Source organism: Somniosus microcephalus, chromosome 7 (assembly GCF_052327205.1).
Source record: "Somniosus microcephalus isolate GS21.2 chromosome 7, FLI_Smic_1.0, whole genome shotgun sequence".
Classification (NCBI taxonomy): Eukaryota; Metazoa; Chordata; class Chondrichthyes; order Squaliformes; family Somniosidae; genus Somniosus; species Somniosus microcephalus.
This window is the reverse complement of record NC_140993.1, coordinates 69,138,624-69,162,766: the sequence shown is the minus strand read 5'-3', so window position 1 is coordinate 69,162,766 and position 24,143 is coordinate 69,138,624. Positions and strand designations below refer to the sequence as shown.

Sequence of the window (24,143 nt, the reverse complement as noted above, 5' to 3'; positions counted from 1 at the left end):
GATCATGGCTGAACTTCTACATTAATTCCACTTTCCCGCCCTATCCCTTGAATCCCTTAGTGCTCAAAAATCTATCGATTTCGGTGTTGAATATACTCAACGACTGAGCATCCACAGCTCTCTGGGGTAGAGAATTCCAAAGATTCACAGTCCTCTGAGTGAAGATATTTCTTACCTTGGTTCTAAATGGCCGACCCCTTATCCTGAGACTGACATCTACTTGAGCCTTCATCAATTAACGTTACCAAACAGTAACTTCCACCCGTTAATCCATTAAATTGTCCCATAATTTTTATTCTGTCCAATTTACCTGTTTCACTTCTGTCTCATTTTTAGTTGCCTTGGTGACTGTCTGCTACCTCATAAAAGTGGCCACTTTTCATGTTTACTTCCATTCGGTGAATGTCGACAGGCAATTTGACCTTGGGGGGGGGGAGTGGGCCACAGCCAAGACTGATTCTGTTCTCGCCTGATGCCTACACGCATGCATCTTCCAGCAGGGGTGACTGGATAGAGACGAGGATGAGGGAACCCTGGCAGATCCCTCCACCCCCTTCCTCTGACCCTGGGGTGTTCAATGCCATTTTTAATGGTGTTTATTGCTGTCCCAGCTAGGATCTGTTAGCTCCGTGCAGGCTGGGGACGTGTTTCCTTACATTACAACAGTGACTTCACTTCAAAAGTATTTCATTCGCTGTAACGTGCTTGGGATGTGCTGAGGTCGTGAAAGGCACTATTAGTGGCTGAATTGTTATTGTGTCACAGCAAGAGCATTGCACATCACCCCCTCAGGCCCTCTCCAGCCATCAGTTCATGTGTATAAAATACTGCAATAAGGGTGAGTGAGGGACACTGGTAAGGGTGCAGAAATAGGAACAGGAGTAGGCCATTCAGCCCTCAAGCCTCTTCTGCCATTCAATTAGATCATGACTGATCTGTATCTCAACTCCATTTACATGCTTTAGCTCCATATCCTTTGATACCCTTATCCCAAAAAAATCTATCAATCTCAATCTTGAAAATTGACCCAGCATCCACAGCCTTTTGGGGGAGGGAGTTCCAGAATTCCACCACACTTTGTCTGGATTTCTCTCCTAAATGGCCTGGCTCTAATTTTAAGATTATGTCCCCTTGTTTTTGATTCTGTGTAGTTTCTATGTATCATAGAGTCATACAGCACAGAAAGAGGCCCTTCGGCCCATCGTGTCCGTGCCGGCCATCAAGCCCTGTCTATTCTAATCCCATTTTCCAGCACTTGGTCCGTAGCCTTGTATGCTATGGCGTTCCAAGTGCTCATCTAAATGCTTCTTGAATGTTGCGGGTTCCTGCCTCTACCACCCTTTCAGGCAGTGAGTTCCAGATTCCAACCACCCTCTGGGTGAAAAAGTTTTTCCTCAAATCCCCTCTAAACCTCTTGCCCCTTACCTTGAAACTATGCCCCCTGGTTATTGACCCCTCTACTAAGGGGAAAAGTTCCTTTCTATCTACCCTATCTATGCCCCTCATAATTTGTGTCGAATCCTTTTAATATTTTAAACACTTCGGTCAGACCACCGTCAATCTTCTATATGGATAACACAAGTGCTAGTTTGCCTAAGTTGAAAACAACTCTGGATCAAAAGGTCGTGGCTCCACTCTGCCACTTTAATGCAGGCTGACACTCGCAGCGCAGTACTGAGGGAGTGCTGACCTGTTGGTGACGACCTTTCGATGAGACTTTAAACCTACACTCAGTTCAGATGGGTTTTAAAGATCAAAGAACTCCACCCCCCCCCCCCCCAAACAAGCATCAGCACCTTAATGAGAGCAGGGAATATGGAAATCTAAATAAAAAAAGATTTGAAATTGATACGGTTGTGGGAAAAAAGCAATAAATATTCCCCCAACATTGTGTGTGAATTCACATATAGAATCATAAGGCAGAACTTTCAACTTTGGCGGGGGTATAAATTGGCGGTATCAGGTTTTGATCTGTTGTAAAAGCCCAACCGGTTTCTATGTCGAACTGTTGGCCACCTATTTGCCCTTCCACGACACTGTAGGTGGGAGGGAATTCTATCCAATCTCAAGTCTTCCTTAAAGTTTATTAGTTTTACATGTGTAATCTCTCATTCTGTACACAGGGGAAGTTAAATAACCCACTTGCACTTATGATATCCATTCCCCGCAGCAGTTTAAAACCCTAGCCTTTGTCCATTATCCAAGGATTATAGAAAAGTCTGTGGATGCGGAAAGCTGCGGGATGCGGGAGGTAGACTGCTTTAGTGAGTAAGTGACATTGAGGTGAGAGGCATATTCAGGGCAATGTCAACATTTAAATTTCACGGGCATGGGTTTGATGTGAATCTCCAGCCCTGTGGTCGCCTAAGGTGCGAGTGTCTCTCTTTGTGTCATAATGAATTACCTCCGTGCACCATTCGGAGAAAAATCATAACATTGCCGTATGTGTCCTCTCACCTCTAGCCATCATTCCCTCTCATTCTGTTGAACCTTTTCTTATTTATTTTATCAAACACAGAATTTCTGCACTTTCCTCTCTTGTTCCCACACCATCCTATGGATTCTTTAACCTCCTTGCATTCTCACTGTGTTGAAATCAAAACTCATCATACCATCTCCTACTCCGCCTGATTGTTTCCTGGAATCTCAACACTATAGAGCTGCTCACCTCCTTCAGCCTTCTCTTATCCCTACAATATACTGCAGGATGGCCCAGGTTTTCTGTCTCCATGGGCTTCTTAGGTGGGTAATATGGAGCCAAGTGAATGAAAGGAAGAACTCACATTTATATACGGGGAGATCAAACGCAGATTGGGTGATTGCTTTGCGGGACACCTCCATTCAGTCCGCAAATGAGACCCTGAGCTTCCGGCCGCCTGTCGTTTTAAATCTCCGCCCCACTTCCACTCTGACCTCTCTGTCGTTGGCCTCCTGCACTGTTCTAATGAAACTCAGTGGAAGTTTGAGGAACAGCACCTCACTTTACATCCTTCTGGACTCAACATCGAGTTCAACAATTTCAGTTCATAACTACTGCTCCCATTTTTTCAGACACCAGCTGTTGGTAATGATTCTGCTATTGCCATTTACACCTCCTCTAGACCCATCTTTTGTTTCTTTACTTGTCCCATTACCATCCCCTTTTGCCTTGCACCATCATCCCTGTTGTCATTTAATCTCTCCTGCCTTCCACCCTATCACAGACCTTCCCTTTGTTCTTTCCTCCTCGCCCACCATTCCCTGCCTCTCTACTTGCTCAAAATCTCTTCCATCTCTAAATTTTTCAAGTTCTGACGAAAGGTCATTGACCTGAAACGTTAACTCTGTTTCTCTCTTCACAGGTGCTGCCTGACCTGCTGAGTATTTCCAGCATTTTCTGTTTTTATTTCAGATTCCTGCATCCGCAGTATTTTGCTTTTACATTTATACAGCACCTTTCAGGACGTATCAAAGTGCTTTACAGTCAATGAAGTACTTTTGAAGTCGAGTCATTGTTGTAATGTAGGAAAACACGCCAACCAATCTGCACATGGCAACGCCCCACAAACAACATGGGATAACTGACCTGTTAATCTGTTTGTGATGTTGGGTGAGGGATAAATATTGACAAGGACACGGGGGGGATTTCGCCTGCTCTTTTTCAAAGAAGTGCCACAGGATCTTTTACGTCCACCTGAGCGGGAAAATGGGACCTTGGTTTTCATCTCTTCCAAAAGATGGCACCTCCGACAGTGCAGCATTGCCTCAGTACTGCACTGGATTGTCAGCCAAGATCATGTGCTGAAGTCTCTGGAGTGAGACTTGAACCCATGACTTTCTGACTCCGAGGCGAGAGTCGGCTGAGCTTTAAATCCATGTTCTCGTTAATTTGCATTGATCTCAAGTTGCTGATACATATCTTTGGTGTTCTGAGTTAGGATTTATCCACAGCTCTAAGAACAGCCCTTTCCAATCTTCTGGGCCTACAAAATTCAAACAGGAGAACCCAACGATGAAGAAATATAAGCACAAATAGGACCCTGGACTTTCATGGGCTGGATTCCCAGCGTTTGGAAGCCGCAGGTGGCTCAGAGGCATGACTTTTAAAATCAAAGCTTGGGGTCACTATTTGCTGATTTACCTTCTCTCCTGCTCTTTTCAACCTTGCCGGTGCCCTGTCCTAGGCCTGTGTCACTTTACCTTGGTTTCTCAATATTAAAAAGTAAATAAATCTAACTCGTAATACAGATATTATGTCTACCAACATCTTTAAAAGACCTATTTTTGCAGCCCTGCAGATCTCTGCGCAGTGCCGTAGAGTTGACCAGCCGCACTCCGTCCAAGCTGAAGCCAGGTCCTCGGACATCGAGCCCGACCGCCAGACACGTCATGCTTTTAGTCCGTCAGATTCGAGTTCCTCCTGTGAGAACGAGCTGCCATTCCCGATCCCACTTCGAGACGTCAGGAGAAGGAGCTCTCCCCAGGAAGACCCTGTTAAATCAGAATCTAGGGATGCCCAGATCCCAGTGAGGCAAAGGATACACGAGACTACCACCATTAACCGAGGTAATTAATGTCTTTTAGGGCAGGAAACCTGCCGTTCTTGCACAGTCTGATCTATATATGACTCCAGTCCCACACTAACTTAGTTGACTCTTAACTGCCCTCTGAAGTACCAGCAAGCCCCTCAGTTGAATCACCACCTTCTCAAGGTAACTAGGAATGGGCAATAAATATCGACCTTGCCAGCGATGCCCACATCCCAAGAATGTTTTTTTAAAATCCCGAACTGTAAATGAGGAGATTACCTTCTGAAGTATATAAGAAGACAATGGCCTAGGCTTTCTGATTAGGGAGAATTTCTGCCGGGGCCTGCCCCGACCCTGGCCATGTTACTAGTTCCAGGGTGATTTATATGTAAGTAGTGGAGAGTTGTGCCAAACCGGGGGCGGAGATTTACTCGCGCAGGCCTCTGGGCCTACTGGGAGAAAGAGGGAGCAGCTGTGTGTGCCTGTTTAAAAAAATTTTTTTGTCACTCCTGTAAAAAATGAAATTCTGTTTGCTGATGGGGTGTGTGCTCGGAGCGCATTTGCACAGGACTCTTTTTTGAGGTCCCTTAGGCTCTCCGCTGACCACCCCCCCCCCCACACACGACCTTTGAACTCTGAATGTCAGGCATGACATCCAGCATTGGCAAATGTGGGGAATACAGCGGAGGCTGCATATCCCTCAGCTGCATCTAATTACCATATGTCCACCCATGTATGGACAGGCATACTCTGCCTCGACAGGACCTGCCCTTGGAAATCAGCAAGGGGAGGGGGAGGGAGTGTGGCTTTAAAATCCAGATCTATTGAAAAATTGGTGATGGTGAGGTGTGCAAAGGCTATATCAGTGTTAGCTGGGATCTGTGCAATATTGTGAACCTTGGCACTCAAACCCAGGAGCCTGGCATTTAGGAAGCTTCTTTAAAAGCCACCGGTGTGATGGAGAGAGAGAGCTGGGGATGAAACTAAATTTGCCATTTATCAGATCAAACCATTGTGGAGCATCAGTCAGCTGAGGAAGTATATTGCTAAGTCAGTTGAGGATGTACTCTGGGTCAGGTCTCTAGGTAGGATGAGCTAAGATGGGCTGAATGGCGTTCCTCACCTGGATTTATGTTGTGATCTTGCAAAAGAAATGTAGTGGGTGAATTTCCTGGGGGGTTCTCCTGCTTCTGCTGTAACTTTAGCAGAAGAGCGGCGGAAACACCGGAAAGATCAGAGTTTTTTTGCGGGGTTGACACAGAATTACATAGAATTTGCAGCATAGAAACAGGCCATTGAGCTCAACAGCTCTGTGCCATTCACCACATAAATGTTTTTCATTAGGAAGACGAAAAAAGCAGTAGGGCCCAAATCTGCCCCGTTTTGACTGATCTCAGCCCCACCTACCCACCTTCTCCCCATAGCTCTTTCTCTGTACTCTTTTTAATATTTTTCTTCTTAACCAATTAAACACGTGAAGAAGAAAAATATTAAAGAGTACAGAGAAAGAGCTGGGAGATGGGATTAGAATAAATAAAGAGAATAGCTTTTTGATGCCACTGGAGAAGACCTTTATGGTGTCAGCGCAGGAGGCATGCTAAACAAAATGGCCGCTCCCTGTCTTCCTCTAACCAGCAGCTCTAGGCTACAGAACACTTCAACACAGATTGAATGATGCACTGATAAATGTCCAGATATATCCTTTCCTGGGGCAAGTCAGTGGATTGTACTTCCCATTTAAAATTGCCTTTCTTTTTCTCGAGCATATATGTGCCTAAGTGACTCTGTCTCACTAATGCTGTTGCTTTGTGTTCCCAGGGTCTTGCAATGAATCAGACAGCGATGACTCGGTACCTGAGCTTGAGGGGCCCGAGGTCTCGGTTCCAATAGCTGGACATGAACAGGTATGTGACAGAGAAGTTAATGTGAAAGCTTTATCTGAATGGTCCTAACCATCGACAGTATGAGGGTCCTACACCATGACATGAGTTGCTCTCATGATAAGTTTTACCCCTCAGCCATTAGAACTGCTGGGTAGAAGCCATTTTGTATACAAACCTCCTTTTGGAGAGTTCTACACAAAATGGCTGCTCCTAGCTTCTGTTGTGCAACATCATGACAATCTACTACTGTGACATTGTGTATAGGAAACACTGGGTGATATAATCAGATACAGTTGTTTGACCTTTTTGAGATGTGGGTTCAAGTCCAGCCCAATTCGATCTCCTCACTCTGCTGGCTGTAGAAGTCTCTACCTAGTTCTCAGTGAAGATGGGTTTACAATGTATGTGCCTATAACTCACCTTATATTTGCACTAAATTGACAATCTTAGTAAGTGACATTAAGGCAGATTTTCCACAGATAATTATGGTAGTTAGCAATTGAAGTGGATGGAAATACACAGAGATTTCTACCAGTTGCAGTATTCTAAATTTTCTGCCCTGTGAAAAAAGATTTTATTAGAACTAATGTTCTGGTGTTATTTGGCAATCAGTGTTAAACAGCAATTAAGGGATTGTTAAGGACTACATAATGCCAGCTGTGGCTATTTTTGATTGGGTGCTATAAATACTCCATTAGTTTATGTTGCTTTAAACCTGACATGGAGTTTTTGTATCTCCAGGACAGATTATTATGCTGGTGATTGTTCATAGGATCATATAACACAAAAGGAGGCTATTCGGCCCACCGTGCCCGTGCCAGCTCTTTGAAAGGGCTATCCAATTAGACACATTTTCCTGCTTTTTCCCCATAGTCCTGCAAATTTTTCCTTTTTTAGTATTTATCCAATTCCCTTTTGAAAGTTACTATTGAATCTGTTTCCACAATCTTCAGGCAGTGCATTCCAGACCATAACAACTCGCTGCATAAAAACATTTTTACTCCTCTCCCCACTAGTTCTTTTGCCAATTATCTTAAATCTGTGTCCTCTGGTTACCGATACTCCGGCCAGTGGAAACAGTTTCTCCTTATTTATTCTATCAAAAGCCTTCATAATTTTGAACACCTTTATTTAAACTCCCTTAAACTTCTCTGTTCTAAGGAGAACAATCTGAGCTTCTCTAGTCTCTCCACATAACTGAAGGCCACATCCATAGTATCATAGTGATACAGCACAGAAGGAAGCCATTCAGCCCATCGTGCCTGTGCCGGCTCTTTGAACGAGGTATCTAATTAGTCCCACACCTCTGCTCTTTCCCCATAGCCCTGCAAGTTTCCCCTTCAAGTATTTATCTAATTCTCTTTTGAAAGTTATTATTGAATCTTCTTCCACCACCCTTTCATGTAGTGCATTCCAGAGCATAACAACATGCTGTGTAATTAAAAAAAAAAAAAAATTCCCTTGTGTTGCCTCTGGTTGTTTTGTCAATTACCTTGAATCTGTGACTTCTGGTTACTGACCCTTTGGCCACTGGAAACGGTTTCTCATTTACTCTATCAAAACCCTTCATAATTTTGAACACCTCCTATTAAATCTCTCCCTAACTTTCTCTGCTCTAAGGAGAACAACCCTATTTTCTTCATGTAACTGAAGTCTTTCATCCCTGGTATTATTCTAGTAAATCTCCTCTGCACCCTCTCTAAGGCCTTGACATCCTTCCTAAATTGTGGTGTCCAGTATTGGCCGCAGTCCTCCAGCTGGGGCCTAACCAGTGATTTGTAAAGGTTTAGCATAACGTTCTTGTTTTTGTACTCTATGCCTCTATTAATAAAACCAAGGAACCCGTATGCCTTTTTAACAGCCTTCTCAATATGTCCTGCCATCTTCAAAGACTTGTGTATGTGAACCCCCAGGTCACCCTGTTCCTGCACCCTCTTTAAAATGATACTATTTCGTTTATATTGTTATGGCTGCAATACGTGGCAACCTGTATCGCAGGAGACAGAGAGAAGATTGGGGTGAAGGCTCCTCACATCAGCCGCTCTACTACTACTACTGGGCCGTGTGCACAGCCTAAGAATCAACAACCTGCCCCTGACTGAGGAGCAGTGCGTGCAAAGGCTGAGGCCATCCAGGGATGTAGTCACTGACCTGTGGGCTCAGGTGGCTATCCAACACATGTCCCCTCCAGATTGATAATCTTCAGTCTGCACAAACCTCCCTGTGGCAGTCAAAGTAATGACAGCTCTACATTTCTATGTAACTTGGAGCCTTTACTCTGTACTTGCCCCCAAATTGCTGCGGTGTGACAGTGAGGCCCTTATCACCAAATCTCACCTTGGTCTGTCCTACTACTCTTCTGGCACCTTCTCCTCCTTTGAGCACCTCACCTTATTCCACCCCTCTCGTCTCTCCTTTAAAATCCTCATTCTCTACCGCCCACCCAAGCCCCACGCCAGGTTTCTCACCAAGATATCCTCACTCCTTCCCTTCCTTAACATTTGTACTGAGCGATTTCTCATCCTTGGTGATTTCAACCTCCATCTCAACTCACTTTGCCCTCTCGCTTCTGAGTTCACTTCCCTCCTGTCCTCCACTCACATAAACTCTCTTACCCATGTTTACGGCCACTCCCTCAACCTTGCCATCTTGTGTGGCTTCTCTATTTTCATCGTCTCAATTACAGACAAGACAAGATGAGCATAAATGCTGATATGGATTGGCTGGGCCCAATGGCCTGTTTCTGTGCTGTACATTCTATGTAATTTCTGATCACTTCCTTGTATCCCTCAATACTCACATTCCCATTCCAACCACACATCCTTCTGCATCTGCCCCTGGAAAAAACTCTCCCCCAAGTCACTTACAACGGCACTTTCAAACGCCCAATTGTCTAACCTTTGGCCCTCCATTAACCATGATACTTCTGCCGCTACCGATCTGCTCCCTCTCCTCTACCTTTAATGCCCTCCTCGCCAATAAAACTCATACTCTCTCCCACCCTAGTTGTTCCATGTGGTATGGCCCCTCCAAGGGAAACAAACTTGAAAGTAGTTAGCGCACAACTGGTTCAACCATTCATCACCAGACCCTCTCAAGTCCTCAAACGTGTTGTCACCACCCAGGTTTGTGCCTATCTTTCCTGCAACTCCATGTTTGAAACTCTCCAATCAGACTTCCACTCCTGCTACAGCACAGAAAAGGCCCTAATCAAAGTCACAAATGACATCCTCTGTGACTGTGGTGCACTATCCCTCTTCATCCTTCCCTGCTTTGATATGGTTGACCACACCATCCTCCTCCAACTTCTCTCCTCTGTTGTCCAGCTGAGTGGGACTGCCCATGCCTGTTTCCACTCTTTCCTATACAGTCATAGCCAGACGATCTTCTGCAATGGTTTCACTTCCTCCTCCTGAACCGTTGCCTCTGGAGTACCCCAAGGATCTATCCTTGGTCCCCTCCTATTGCTCATTGACATGCTACCCCTTGGTGACATTATCCGAAGACATTACATCAGATTCCACATGTATACTGACGACACTCAGCTGTACCTCTCCACCACCTCTCTCAAACACTCCACTGCCTCTATGTTGCCTGACATTTAGTAAGGCTGAGCCGCAATTTCCACCAATTCAGTATTGGGAAGACCACTGTCTCTGATCCCTGTCACAAAGTCCGTTCCCTTGCCACCCACTCTACCCCCCTCCCAGGCACTGTCTTGGGCTGAACCAGACTGTTTGCAACTTCGGTGTCGTATTTAATCCTGACCTGAACTTCCGACCCCATATCCTCTCCATCACAAGACCACCTACTTCCAGCTGCATAATATTGCCCATCTCTGCTCCTGCCTCGGCTTATCTGCTGCTGAAATCCTCATCCATGCTTTTGTTACCTCCAGAGGCGTCTATTCCAATGCTCTCCTGGCCAGCCTACCATTTTCCACCCTCCATAAACTTGAGCTCATCCAAAACTGTGCTGCCCGTATCCTAACCTCCATCAAGTCCTGCTCGTCCATCACCCCTGTGCACACTGATTGATCACGGTCCACCAACGCCTCGATTTTAAAATTCTCATCCTTGTGCTCAAATCTCTCCATGGCCTTGCCCCTCCCTATCTCTGTAACTTCCTCCAGCCTGACAAAACTCCAAGAATTCTGAATTTCCTCAACTCTGACCTCTTGCATATCCCACACTCTCTTCGCCCCACCATTGGTGGCTGGGCCTTCAGCCGACTAGGCTTTAAGCTCTGGAATTCCCCCTCCGCCTCTCCACATCTCTCTCTTCCTTTAAGACCAACCTTAAAACCTACCTCTTTGACCAAGCTTTTGGTCACCTGTTCTAATATCTCCCTTTTTGGCTTGGTGTCAATTTTTGTCTGATCAATTCAGTTCAATCAATTCAATTTTATTTGCCATATGTAACTAGTACAATGGAATGCTTACTGCCCGTAGGGACACGTCGGCTATTCTTACAGCGTCGTGTTCAGAAAGTCAATTCTTTGGCATCCAGTGGCAGTGGGAGCACGATGTTCCTCAGCCGCTCCGTCCTCCTCGTCACCGCGGCCTCCTCCTCACTGTTGCCGGCTCGGCTCCACGTGTGGTGGCCTGCTTCTCCCGCTCACCCTCTGGCCACCATTCCCGGCTCCCCTCCTCCCAGTCGGATTGCGAGTCGTCGTGGCTGCTGCAGCTGCTCGCCGCGCTGCGCTGCCTCCGCCCGACTCGCCGAACACCTCGCTCCGGTTGCGGGAGCGAGCGGCGAGAGCGGGCCGCCCGAAGCAGGGAGAGCGCGCTAGCACCAGACCGTCTCGGTCGCCATCTTGACTGTGGCAAAGTTGAAGATTTGCGTCACCGATCGCAATTCTGGAACCGACACCAAGGCCTTTCCCCGGAATGCCCGCGCCGACTCCGGCCGACAGGATCTGACAGGATTGTGCTCCTGTGAAGCACCATGGGACGTTTTACTACATTACAGACGCTGTATAAATGCAAGATGATGATGTTATATCTGAGCTGGGATTGTTTATTGGTCAATGTCGAGGGAATTTTACTCTGTATCTAACTGGTACTGTTCCTGACCTGGGAGTATTGGTGCAGTGTAGAGGAAGCTTTACTCTGTAGCTAACTCCTGCTGTATCTGAACAGGGTGTGTTTGATGCTGACACTTGCTGAGTGGAAAACAATGTACTCTCCAACACTTATTTTCCACATTAATGAGGTCAACAGTTCATGCAGATGTCGGTGCATAAAGTACAACTTTTTCTTTTTTTTAAAAAAAAATCACATACAGTCACAGTTGGCCCAAGCGGTTGGGATTGGTGATGAGCCTGTCAGCAAAGCCAAGCAGAGCCGGAGTGAAAAGAAGGCACGAAAGGTGAGTCAAAGCATACACATAGACACGTGCACACACACATAGACACGTGCACACACACACAGACACGTGCACACACACACAGACACGTGCACACACACAAATACACAGACGTGGACTCCCATATATCTACAAGACACGCACGTGCACACTCTCAAAAATACAGACACGTACATGCAGTAACACAATATGGATACAGTAGTGTAGTGGTTATGTTACTGGACTAATAATCCAGAGAACGTGAGCTCATATCTCACCATGGCAGTTTGAGAATTTAAATTTTGTTTAAATTCATGGAAATTAAAAAGCTGGTATCAGTAAAAGTGACCATGAAGCTGTCACATTGTTGTATAAACCCAACTGGTTCACTGATGTCCTTTAGTGGAGGACACGTGCCGTCCGTAACTGGTCTAGTCTATATACGACTCCAGTCCCACACCAACGTGGTTAACTCTTAACTGCCCTCTGAAGTGGTCTAGCAAGCTACTCAGTTGCATCAAACCACGGCCAGCAGTTCAACAAGAACTCGCCCCCACCTCCACACCACACAACACATAGAGATACATACATACCAACCAAGTCCCCAACCAAGTTCAATGCACATGGTGTGACGATCTATATCATTCCTGGGAATAAATGACTCTGGAGACACCAAGCGATGCAGGGAGCTCTGTGATTCAATGGGAGAGCCAAGCTCCGTGTTGGTCTCCATGTTCAATGACTGCTGAATCCACCCACTCATTCCCCGCACTGAACGTAAACCCCAGCATCTCCGGAGAGAAGGGCATCCAACCAATGACAAGTACAGCAGCCAGTACTCTTCCATATGGATTTAAAAAATGTGTTGTAACTAATATTCTCACTCTCACTGTCTCTCATCCTCTCTCCCTCGCGATCAATCTCTCCCTCTCTGTCTGTCTATCACTCGCTGTCTGTCTGCTTTCCTCTCACTGTCACTCTCTGCCACTTTTTTTGCTCACTCTGTCCCTCCTTTATATGTCTCTCTTTCTGTTTCTCTCTCTTTCCCTTTCGGTCTCTCCTTCTCTGTCTCACCCTCCTTCTCACCTTTTCTGCCCTGCTCTATTCCCCATTTCCTCCGCCTTCTATGTCCCCTATCTCTCACACTCCATCTTTCTCTCCCCCTCACTCCCCTTTCACTCTATCTTTCTTTCTCTCTTCCTCTCCCCCTCTATTTCATCCCCATCTAACTCAATCCAACACTTCCCCTCTATCTCCCACTATCACTCTCACTATATTCCCCTCTTGCTCTCTCTGTTTCTCTCAATCTGTCTCTGCCTCTGTCTCTGTCTCTATCCCTCTCCCCTCTCCCCTCATTCCCCCCCCCCCCCCACCTCTGTCGCAGGCTATGTCCAAGTTGGGGCTGCGCCAGGTGCATGGTGTGACGAGGATAACAATCAGAAAGTCTAAAAACATCCTGTTTGTTATCACGAAGCCGGACGTTTTCAAGAGTCCGGTGTCTGACATCTACATCGTCTTTGGAGAAGCAAAGGTGAGCGTCTGTTAGTAACCATGACAACAACTGGGCCTTGTTGGGAATCACTGAATACCAGTACCGGCTTGTTAAAGGTTAAAGAAAACATGAGGACTGGATACATTGGAGGGGCTGTTCTAAATTTGTGGTTTGATGGGGCAGTGTAGAGGGAGCTTTACTCTGTATCTAACCCGTGCTACTGGGAGTGTTAGGGACAATGTACTCTTTTGGGTACGAACAAATAAACCTGTAAATTAACAAAAATACATTAAAGGAAACTTAAATTAAATTAAAATTCCATTACCGGTGTTGGTGATGCACTCCAGACCCTGCGGTGCCCACCGGTCACGGAAGAACTCGAGCGTGCTGGCGGACACCGCGTGTTCCATCTCCAGTTGGGACAGTGTAGAGGGAGCTTTACTTTGTATCTAACCTGTGCTACACCTGCCCTGGGAGTGTTTGATGGGGCAGTGTAGAGGGAGCTTTACTCTGTATCTAACTCGTGCTACACCTGTTCTGGGAATGTTTCATGGGGCAGTGTAGAGGGAGCTTTATTCTGTATCTAACCTGTGCTGCACCTGCGCTGGGATTGTTTAATGGGCAGTGTAGAGGGAGCTTTACTCTGTATCTAACCCGTGCTGCCCCTGCCCTGGGAGTGTTTGATGGGACAGTGTAGAGGGAGCTTTATTCTGTATCTAACCCATGCTGTACCTGCCCTGGGAGTGTTTGATGGGACAGTGTAGAGGGAGCTTTACTCTGTATCTAACCCGTGCTACACCTGCCCAGGGAGTGTTTGATGGGACAGTGTAGAGGGAGCTTTACTCTGTATCTAACCTGTGCTGTACCTGACCTGGGAGTGTTTGATGGGACGGTGTAGAGGGAGCTTTACTCTGTATCTAACCCATGCGGAACCTGCCCTGGGAGTGTTTGATGGGACAGTGTAGAGAGTGGAGCATAAGTACAGGAGTAGACCATTCTGCCCCTCGAGCCTGTTGCCATTCAATTAGATCATGGCTGATCTGTACCTCAACTCCTATTGCCTGCCTTTGCTTTATATCCCTTGATAATACCTAACAAAAATCTATCTACCTCAGTTTTGAAAGTTCCAATTGGCCCAACACCCACAGCCTTTTGGGGGAGCAAGTTGCAGATTTCTAATACCCTGTGCGTTTAAAAAATGCTTTCTGATCTAGCTCTAATTTTAAGATTCTGCTTCTTTGTTCGGGATTCCCCCACCAGAGGGAATAGCTTCTCTGTATCTACCCTATCAAATTCTTTGAACATGTTAAACACCTTGATCGGATCACCCCACAACATTCTTAACTTAGGTGAATACAAGCCAAGTGTAGGCAACCTGTCCTCATAATTTAATCCTTTTAGCCCCGGCTTAATTCTGGTGAATCTGCGTTGCACCCCCTCCAAGGCCAATATATCCTTCCTGAGTGCGGTGTTCAAGACTGAACGCAGTTCTCCAGATGGGGTCTGACCAAGGCTTCATATAATTGAAGCATAACATCCTCCCCATTGTCTTCGCCTGAGGCCAAACCATTATCAAGGGCCGATCAATCACGTGGGTGAAGGATGGGCTCCTGCCACAGTTATAAAGGGAGAATCAACTGAGGCCTGCCATCTCCATTTTCTATCCCGGTCCTCAACAGAGTTAGGAAACCCGGGCAGGAAGTAGTTGTGGGAGAGGTGGGGATGCTGTGCTGCAAAGCCTGCTCCGCCAGCATCATCCTTGGAGTCTTCTAGCACAGAAAATCCCAGCCACATCATTCTGTCCCACTCGCAGCCCCTCTGCTTGTTGTTAAACATAAAAGCAACTGAACGCTGGTCAGTGAGCAGGGTAAATCGTTTTCCGGCCAGGTAGTGCCTCCAATGACGCACAGCCTCCACAATCGCCTGGGCCTCCTTCTCAACAGCGGAGTGTCTGGTCTCCGGGCCTTGGAGGGTTCGTGAAAAGAAGGCCACGGGTCTCCCCGCCTGATTGAGGGTAGCGGCCAGGGCAAAGTCAGACGCGTCGCTTTCCACCTGGAAGGGGATGGATTCGTCCACTGCGTGCATGGTGGCTTTGGCAATGTCCTCCTTGATACGGTGGAAGGCTAAGCGGGCCTCTGCCGTCAAGGGAAAAGAGGTGGACTTGATCAGCGGACGGGCCTTGTCCGCATAGTAGGGGACCCACTGGGCGTAATAGGAGAAAAACCCTAGGCACCTCTTCAGGGCCTTGAGGCAGTGGGGCAGTGGAAGTTCCATAAGGGGACGCATCCGGTCGGGGTCGGGGCCGATGACTCCGTGTTCCACAACACAGCCAAGGATGGCGAGGCGGTTTGTGCGGAATATGCACTTCTCCTTGTTATATGTCAGGTTTAGGAGTTGGGCGGTGCGGAGGAATTTTTCGAGGTTTGCGTCATGGTCCTGCAAGTCACGGCCGCAGATGGTCACATTGTCCAGATATGGGAAAGTGGCCTGCAACGCATTTTGATCTACCATCCGGTCCATCTCCCTTTGGAAGACGGAGACCCCGTTGGTGACGCCAAAGGGAACCCTAAGGAAGTGATAGAGGCGGCCGTTTGCCTCAAAGGCAGTGTACTGGCGGTCCTCAGGGCGGATGGGGAGCTGGTGGTACGCTGATTTCAGGTCAATGGTCGAGAAGACAAGGTACTGCGCGATCTGGTTGACCATATCAGCTATACGGGGGAGTGGGTAGGCGTCCAGCAGGGTGTAGCGATTTATTGTCTGGCTGTAGTCGATGACCAGGCGCTGCTTCTCGCCGGTCTTAACGACCACAACCTGGGCTCGCCAGGGGCTGGTGCTGCCCTCAATAATCCCTTCTTTCAGGAGCCGCTCCACTTCAGTTTTAATGAAAACCCTGTCCCCGGCACTGTATCGCCTGCTCTTTGTGGCGATGGGCTTACAGTCGGGGGTGAGGTTAGCAAACAGTTGGGGGGGGGTGACTCTGAGTGTGGAGAGGTTGCACCTGGTGCGCGGCGGGCAGTTTGGAAGCTGCTGGCTGCGGACTGTGAGTGGGGGTAGGGGTCCACCGTACGCCATCGTAACACTTTTAAGGTGGCACTGAAAATCTAACCCCAGCAGGACGGCAGCGCAGAGGTCAGGCAGGACCAGAAGTTTAAAATGATCGTACACGGTCCCGTCTACTACGAGTGTCACCACGCAGTAGCCGCCGATGTCCGCCGACTGGGACTCGGAGGCCATAGAAATCCGCTGTTGCGCAGGCAGGACTGGGAGAGAGCAACGCCGCACCGTGTCGGGGTGGATGAAGCTCTCCGTGCTCCCAGAGTCAAAAAGGCAGATTGTATCGTGACCATTTACCTTAATGTCCATTGTGGAACTGGCCAGTTGGTGCGGTCTCGCTTGGTCCAGTGTAACGGATGCCAGCGTAGGGGTCGGTGTGTCGCTGCGGGTATCAGATGAGGCGGTGTCGGGGGCCTGCTGCGTCCCGGCTGTCGTCCAAGATGGCGGCGTCCATGATCCCCATGTGGCTGGAGGCGTCCAAAATGGCTGCTGTACCGGTGATTCGCACATGGCCGGGGAGGTCCAAGATGGCGGCCCGCATGGCCCACACGCGGCGCTGCTGGGGTTCGGGGTGGCTTTGGCCCTGCAGACGCTAGCGTAGTGTCCCTTCTTCCCGCAGCCCGAGCAGATCGCGTTTTTCGCCGGGCAGCGCGCTCTGGGGTGTTTTGCCTGGCCACAGAAGTAGCATTTCTGGCCTTGGGGCACTGCTGTCTGGCCTTGGGACACTGCTGCGGTAGTTGGGCCGTTGTTGGGGTGTGGCTGGGGTGGCACGGCGCTATGAGGCGGTCCTACCGTGTCCCAGGCTGTCATTCCCCGCGGCGTCCACGGTGCAGAGGAGTAGGCATTCATGCCCTGGTAGGCTGCATCCAACGATAGTGCGAGTTCAGAGGCCTTGTTGAGGTCGAGGTTACTCTGCTCCAACAGTCGCTGTCGGGTGTAATTGGATCTGTGGCCCGCTACAAAAGCGTCCCGGATAAGTTCCTCTGTGTACACGGCGGCCTTTACATCCTTACAACCACAGGCCCGGCCAAGCACAGACAGTGCCTGAAGGTATTCCACGGTCGATTCCCCAGGTTGTTGTTTACGACTCCCCAGGAGGTGCCTGGCGTACACTTCGTTCACTGGGCGCGTGTACTGGTCCTTGAGGAGCTTGATAGCGTCCGCGTACGAGGTCGCGTCTTGGATGACCGAGTACACTCGGTGGTTCACTTTGGAGGTCAGGACATCCAGTTTGTCCTCGTCCGATTTGATTGCTTCGGAGGCGGTCAGGAATTTTTCGCAACACTTAAGCCAGTGAGTAAACTTGGTGGATGAGTCCGCCTCCCGATGACCTAAGTCCAGGCATGCTGGTGTGAGGATCTTCTCCATTATAAAAATGTTGTTAATAAAATTGATGCGCTATCAATTACTCATAAAAGACTGAGAGTTAGAAGAGTAACTAAAGGCTTTTATTAACAACAGAATGGAGGTCTGCCTCGCGTGGTCGACCGGTCCATGATACTAAGGGCTGGGGAGCAGTCACCTTTATACTAGGACCTGTGGGAGGAGTCAGCCGAGGCATGTCCAGGCATGTACACAGTGGAATACAAACAGGACAAACAGGAATACAAACAGTGGTTTACCACAGGAAACCCGGGCAGGAAGTAGTTGTGGGGGGGGTGGGGATGCTGTGCTGCAAAGCCTGCTCCGCCAGCATCATCCTTGGAGTCTTCTAGCACAGAAAATCCCAGCCACATCATTCTGTCCCACTCGCAAGGCATGGCCATTTGGTTGAGGTGCTGGGAGGGTGGCTGCTGCCCATGGATCTCCGCCCCCTAGCAAGAGGCAGAGAAAAGACGGAGCAAGGCCAGGGCAATTATCTGTGCCCCCACTCATAGGTCCCACCCACAGCTCAGTGGGTAGCACTCTCGTCTCTGAGTCAGAAGGCTATTGGTTCAAACCCCACTCTAGAGACTTGAGCCCATAATCCACTGCTCAGTGCTGCACTGACAGTCCAGTGCAGTATTGGGGGAGTGCTGCACTGTCGGAGGTGCTGTCTTTCAGATGAGACACATCTGCCCTCTCAAGTGGACGTAAAAGATCCCACAGCACTATTGGAAGAACAGCTAGGGCATTCTCCTGGTGTCCTGGCTAACATTTATCCCTCAATCATAGCTAACATCACCAAAAACAGGTCTTCTGCTCATTTATTTTATTGCTATTTGTGGGATCTTGCTGTGCGTGGATTGGCTGCTGCATTTCCTACATTACAACAGTGACTACACTTCAAAAGTAGTTCATTTGCTGCAAGCGCTTTGGGACGTCCTGGGGTCGTAATGGATGTTTTATAGATGCAAGTCTTTCTCCTTTTTCTTTTATTCCAGATTGAAGATCTGTCCCAGCAGGCTCACAAGGCAGCAGCCGAGAAGTTCAAAGTTCCCATTGAGCATGCGACACTGATCCCTGAAACAACTCCGACCCTCACGATTAAGGAGGAGAGTGAAGAAGAGGAGGTAAAGCGCCTCTGTGGCATTTCGGGCGCAAGCCCTCTGTAAAGGGGACGGAGGAGATAATTGGGGACCCCCTTCAGTGCTCCCAGATCCTGTGTTTCCTTTATAGTATCCTGATTTTCCCTATGTGCTTTCCTGACTATGCCCAGTACTGGAAGGGATGGAATGGCTCGGCTCCAGGGATAGTTTTGAGAGGTGGCGCTACTTGCCATCCAGTTGGGGATCCAGGCGCCACGAGGCGGCCGTATTGTAATTAGGCAGAAAACACAGAGCCGATTCAGTGGGTTTCATGTTTTTCTTTCCTTTCTGAGAAAAAAACCTGAAAACCCACAGATGCAAACTGAAAAGAAAAAAGCAGTCAGCACAAAAGTCAAAGAAATGGCAACGGAAATGAATGCAGTGCCCCTGAGAGAATATGGAGACAAGCATCGGGAATTGAAGGTGAGAGGAAAGGTTAAGCATGATGGAGGCGTATTTTCTTAGGAGAAGACGGAGCTTCGAGGCGAACTAATAGACGATTCAAGATTAGGAAGAGATCTGAAAACAAGGATCCAGGTGAAGTGGTTGTTGGGAATGTGTTTTTGTAATAATATAGACCGAGGCTGTAATCCTTTGTTGGTGTGCCATGAATGAGTTTGAAACACGGTGTCGAACACTTACAGGTTTATTAAGGGTTAAATGAACAAACGTACTCACAGCCAACACCGAGATTACAAGAGATGGTTTGTCGCAGAAGAATGCACATTACAGCCAGTTGAGTGCAATCTTTTCTCCTCTCTTTCTTCTCCTTCCGATCTCACATTACAACGGTCTTGCTTTTTAAGCTCAGCTCCTCCATGACCTTCATTCTAGGTTTTACATTAGGTATTATTAGCTCAACGTACTAAAGACTCAAAAAAAGCTTCAAAGCACGATCTCAGGACATAACACAAACTACCTTATTTATCTACATGTACAGAAAAGAATAAATGTATAGATGTATCCATAAGATTAGAACTATCCACGGCTATTTTATATGACGACAGTTTCAGCCTTACATATTTCTTGATATTCTACAAATATTGCCTATCAGCTACACTTGCAGGTTTTTAGTTTTACATGTTTAACTCTACAGCTAATACAAAATGGAACCTAATATAATTGGATTCTTTTTGTACAAAATGGATTCCTTTACTATCTCTTGAGCTTAATCTCTAACATGGTCACCATGGAGACTGGTTCACATCCCACGGGACAGAAGTTAAAAATAAGGAAGTTAGGAGTAAGAAGGGAAGTCTGGGGAGGAACCTTTTTACCCAAAGGGGCAATACAGTTGTGGGACAAGTTACCTAGGGAAGGACATTGAAATGGACTGTATAAGTAGGGTCGAGGCAATTAGCTATGTTTGTAGAATTCAGGGAGATGATTAGTAGGAGATTGATTGAAAAGAGATGGTTGGGCCTAATTGTCTTTACCATTCCTATAAATTCTTATCTCCCTATGACACAATTACCTCATGTCCACGTGGGTGAAGGAAAACTCACTTCTCTTTACCTAATTTATATAGTTTAGGCTTCAAGAAGGTCCACCACCACCTGCTCAGGGCAACTAGGGATGAGCTTGCCAATGATGCCCACATCCTGTAAATTAATTTTAATAAAGGAAAGGCTGCTGCTCATATTCCTTCATACAGTGCTCAACAGGCGCCACTGCTTCCTCGATATCATTTTCCTGGCATCAACTCCAGTGCTGAAGGCGAGAGAGAGACAGGGGCCTCTACTGGCCCAGTATGGATGGCGCGCCTTAGTATGTTCACTGAAAAAGAAAAACAAATGGAACCAACAGGCTCATTGGGAGATGAGCATTGGTGCATAAGGCACGGCGTCATTGTTAGGGAGGTTCCAAGGGTAATGAGGACTGGCTCATTTAAATATTCTGCACGTATTTATTTTCCAGCTGGATGAAGCAGGACTCGAAGCGAGAGACATTGAGCTGGTGATGGCCCAGGCAAACGTCTCGAGGGGGAAAGCTGTGCGAGCACTCAGGCACAACAAGAACGATATTGTCAACGCTATAATGGTGAGATGCTCCGGAGCTTTCCGCCATTTTTGTTTTATATTAGCCTCTGTATTTGTTCTCTTTTCAGAAAAAAATAACTCGGCCTGTTTAATGTGATGCTTGTTTGGAGAAGGTGGATTGGATGGTAAAGTGGGTTTGGACACTGGCCTGACCCTTCACCTCTGTGCCCTGGATTGAGTTTGTCTCAGCCTGATGAGTTGAAAGTCTCCTTTCTCTGTCGGCGGTAAGGGTCTCGAGGGAGATGAGTCTGGGACTGTCTCGTTCCATCTCCTGGACAAAAAGAAAAATACCATAGATGCTGGAAATCTGAAATAAAATCAGAAAATGCTGGAAACGCTCAGCGGCAGAAAAAAAAAATGACCTTGTAAGCAGTTGGATTGTTGTTAGAAACTCAACTGATTCACTGATGTTCCTCAGGGAAGGGAACTGCGGGCCTACTTTTGACACCAGTCCCACACTAGCTGGTTGATTCTTAATGCCCTCTCAGGCCATTCAGTTTTACGACCAAATAGTTTCCCAGGGACTGACAATAGATGAGGCCTTGCCAGCGTCACCCACAGGCCGAGAATATCATTCCACAGGCGGATGGGCGGGCAATGAACAGTAACTCGAGGTGTATTTTAACTGTTGGCGGGAATGCCACCTGCCCATGGCGGAATTAGGGACCGCGCTCTTAACCGCTGGGCCTCATTAACATGCTGCCGGCCAGCTGCCGGCCAACTCCCACCTGGATCAGGTGGGTTGTGTGCGAGGACCGTCTGCCGGCCTGTGGAAATTTGGGCGGCCAAGAGCTGCTCGCCAGCTCTCAAGTAAGTGTAGGAAACGGGGATTCCACGGGGGTCTAGTGGGAGGAGCGGGGCGGGGGGGTGGGAGTGGGAATGAGTCTGGGGCTGGGGGAGGCCTAAACTTTCCTTGTGGAGCCCAGAGGAACAGTCTTCCTCCTCCTGGCCCCAAAAAGGAAAGTAAGAAACTGTTTCCGATCCTCTTCTGACAGGCCCTCTCCTGGCAGGAAAGCTACAGTGGCTTCCTTGCTTAGGCCAGAGTTAAAACTGATCGGCATATTTAATGAAGAACCCTGCCGGGTGTCTTTGCCGCCTGTTCAGAGGGCAGATTAAAATTGAACACCGAAGGATCCAGGCCAGATATCAGCGGGTAAAACACTCAAGTTGATTTTAACTGTCTATCTGCCCAGTTGTTGCTGGGCGGGTAGATTAAAATCAACCCCCGGAGTCACATGGACTAGACAATCAGCCGAGGGACACCGGTGAAGAGGAGATGGGCCTCAAGCTTTATCATGAGTACAACTGTTTAAATATTCTCTTTTTTTGTCCCCTCTAGGAATTAACAATGTAAACCGCAAAAAGAAGATCTATTTCTATATATATTCGCTGGATATTATCAACATTATAAACTATAACCAAACTGTAAATCATACAAGTTTGCATCTGTTATACCACTAATAAACTCAGCCTATGGAAACCAAACCAGAGCTTGCTTGTATTTGTTTGAGAGAACAAGGGAAAAGTGAGGGTGAGAGATAAGGGTTGTCATGGGCTCAAGCCCCACTCCAGAGACTTGAGCACATAAACCAGGCTGACACTTTGTGCAATACTGAGGGGATGTTGCACTGTCGGACGTGTTGTCTTTCAGATGAAATGTTAATCCATCTGCCCCCTCAGGTGAACGTGGAGATCCCTCGGCACCTATTGGAAGAAGAGCAGGAGAATTCTTCCCAATGTCCTGGCCAAGATTTATCCTTCAACCAACATCACTAAAACAGATTATCTGGTCATTATCTCATTGCGGGACCTTGTGTGAAATTTGGCTCCCACATTTCTAACATTATAACAGTGACTACACTTCAGAAATACTTCTTTGGCTGTAAAGCACTTTGGGATGTTCTGAGATTGTGAAAGGTGCTATATGAATGCAAGTTAGTTCTTTCATTCCTTCCGTGTCCATTTCATTTGCGGATCTGTAGTGGACTCTGGCATGTCTTTCCAAAGTGAAGTGCGAGCTGTTGTATGTTTGGGTGGGGACAGAATTGGACTCCGCTGTGACGCCCTCCATGGTTGAATAATCGCACAAAACCTGCTGCCTCGGCTGCTCCCAATGGCTCAGTGAGTTGTTAAGCCATAGATACAGGTAGGTCTCAGATTTGAACCCTACTTTGTGTTGGGTTAGGACAGCTTTGAGGTAAGCTGTGATGCCCCTCTTGTTTCTGTCCCCCCTCCCCATGGAGGAATAGCCTGCAAACATTCACTATCAAGGTTCACCCATGAGTAATGGCCACTTGGGTGAGGTGGAACCGTTCCCCATTAGAGGAATAGCGCCTCCCGGAGAGGTTGATCTCCCATGGCGGTGCAGAGGATGGAGCCTGCTATTTCCAGGTTGGCAATGCTTTGGTGATAAGAACATAAGAAATAGGAGCAGGAGTAGGCCAATCGGCCCCTCGAGCCTGCTCCGCCATTCAATAAGATCATGGCTGATCTGATCCTAACCACCAATCCACTATCACAGAACCATCTCCTGACTCTAACAGAATTAGACACACGAAATAGGAGCAGGATCAGGCTACATGATGCCAACATCCCCAGATATTGCCATGCTGATTCTTTTGTCACTTGTCCTTGTGCCATCACTCCCTCCTGATACTCACCTGTCACACTTTGAGGTGTGAAATATTCCCAGCGTGGAATCCTATGATTCTTTGTGTATAACTGGAAGTGTTTATGCTGCAACAGGGATTCTGACTTTTTTTTTCCAAATGATTTGAAAATAAGCTGAAGATTAATGTTTTTATAAATCAAGTAAAGTTTTATTTTTAAGCTATTAAGTGCTTCATTTTTACTTCAAAGAGATGCTTGGATCAAAAGAGAGACACACACAACCACAAAGGGGATGATCACTACCTGTACTTTTATTTATACTGAGAATTTGAAAGCAGTGATTGTACGAGTAAAGCAAATACGTTTTTTAATAAACAAAGGTCAAAGTGTGTCATTCCTCATTGTGCAACAGTATTAGTGAGTTTCTTTGATTTTCCAAATAATTTGAAAACAATTTGGAAGATGAATTGCGATAGAATTTTCACATCAAACCTATTATTTTTGAGATAGAGGTGGGGATAAGTGCAGGGTGAGTGATTACAACAGCCATACTTTTGTTTATACAGAGAATTTGAGAACAATTGTGTGATGTGCTAACTATAGCTAGAACATTCTGGCACCCAACAACAAAATTTACATAACTAAAGACAAAGCACCGAGGAAAAAAATTCAGATTAAAAAAAAATGTTGAGCCATTAAATAAAA

At 47.2% G+C, this 24,143-nt stretch overlaps 1 protein-coding gene across 3 annotated transcripts in view; it reads left to right on the top strand.

Moving 5' to 3' along the window:
* The window catches only part of LOC147114695 (uncharacterized), an 89,362-nt gene extending 67,049 nt beyond the window's left edge, over positions 1-22,313 (top strand). For all 3 annotated transcript variants that reach the window (XM_085992546.1, XM_085992545.1, XM_085992547.1), the window contains exons 3-9: positions 4,270-4,545; positions 6,327-6,412; positions 11,677-11,760; positions 13,121-13,267; positions 18,646-18,774; positions 20,707-20,829; positions 22,168-22,313. In XM_085992546.1, coding sequence (XP_085848672.1) covers positions 4,270-4,545; positions 6,327-6,412; positions 11,677-11,760; positions 13,121-13,267; positions 18,646-18,774; positions 20,707-20,829; positions 22,168-22,182 — 860 coding nt within the window. In that variant the 3' untranslated portion in view covers positions 22,183-22,313. The remainder of the gene's footprint in view (positions 1-4,269; positions 4,546-6,326; positions 6,413-11,676; positions 11,761-13,120; positions 13,268-18,645; positions 18,775-20,706; positions 20,830-22,167) is intronic.
* The last annotated feature ends 1,830 nt before the right edge of the window (positions 22,314-24,143 follow it).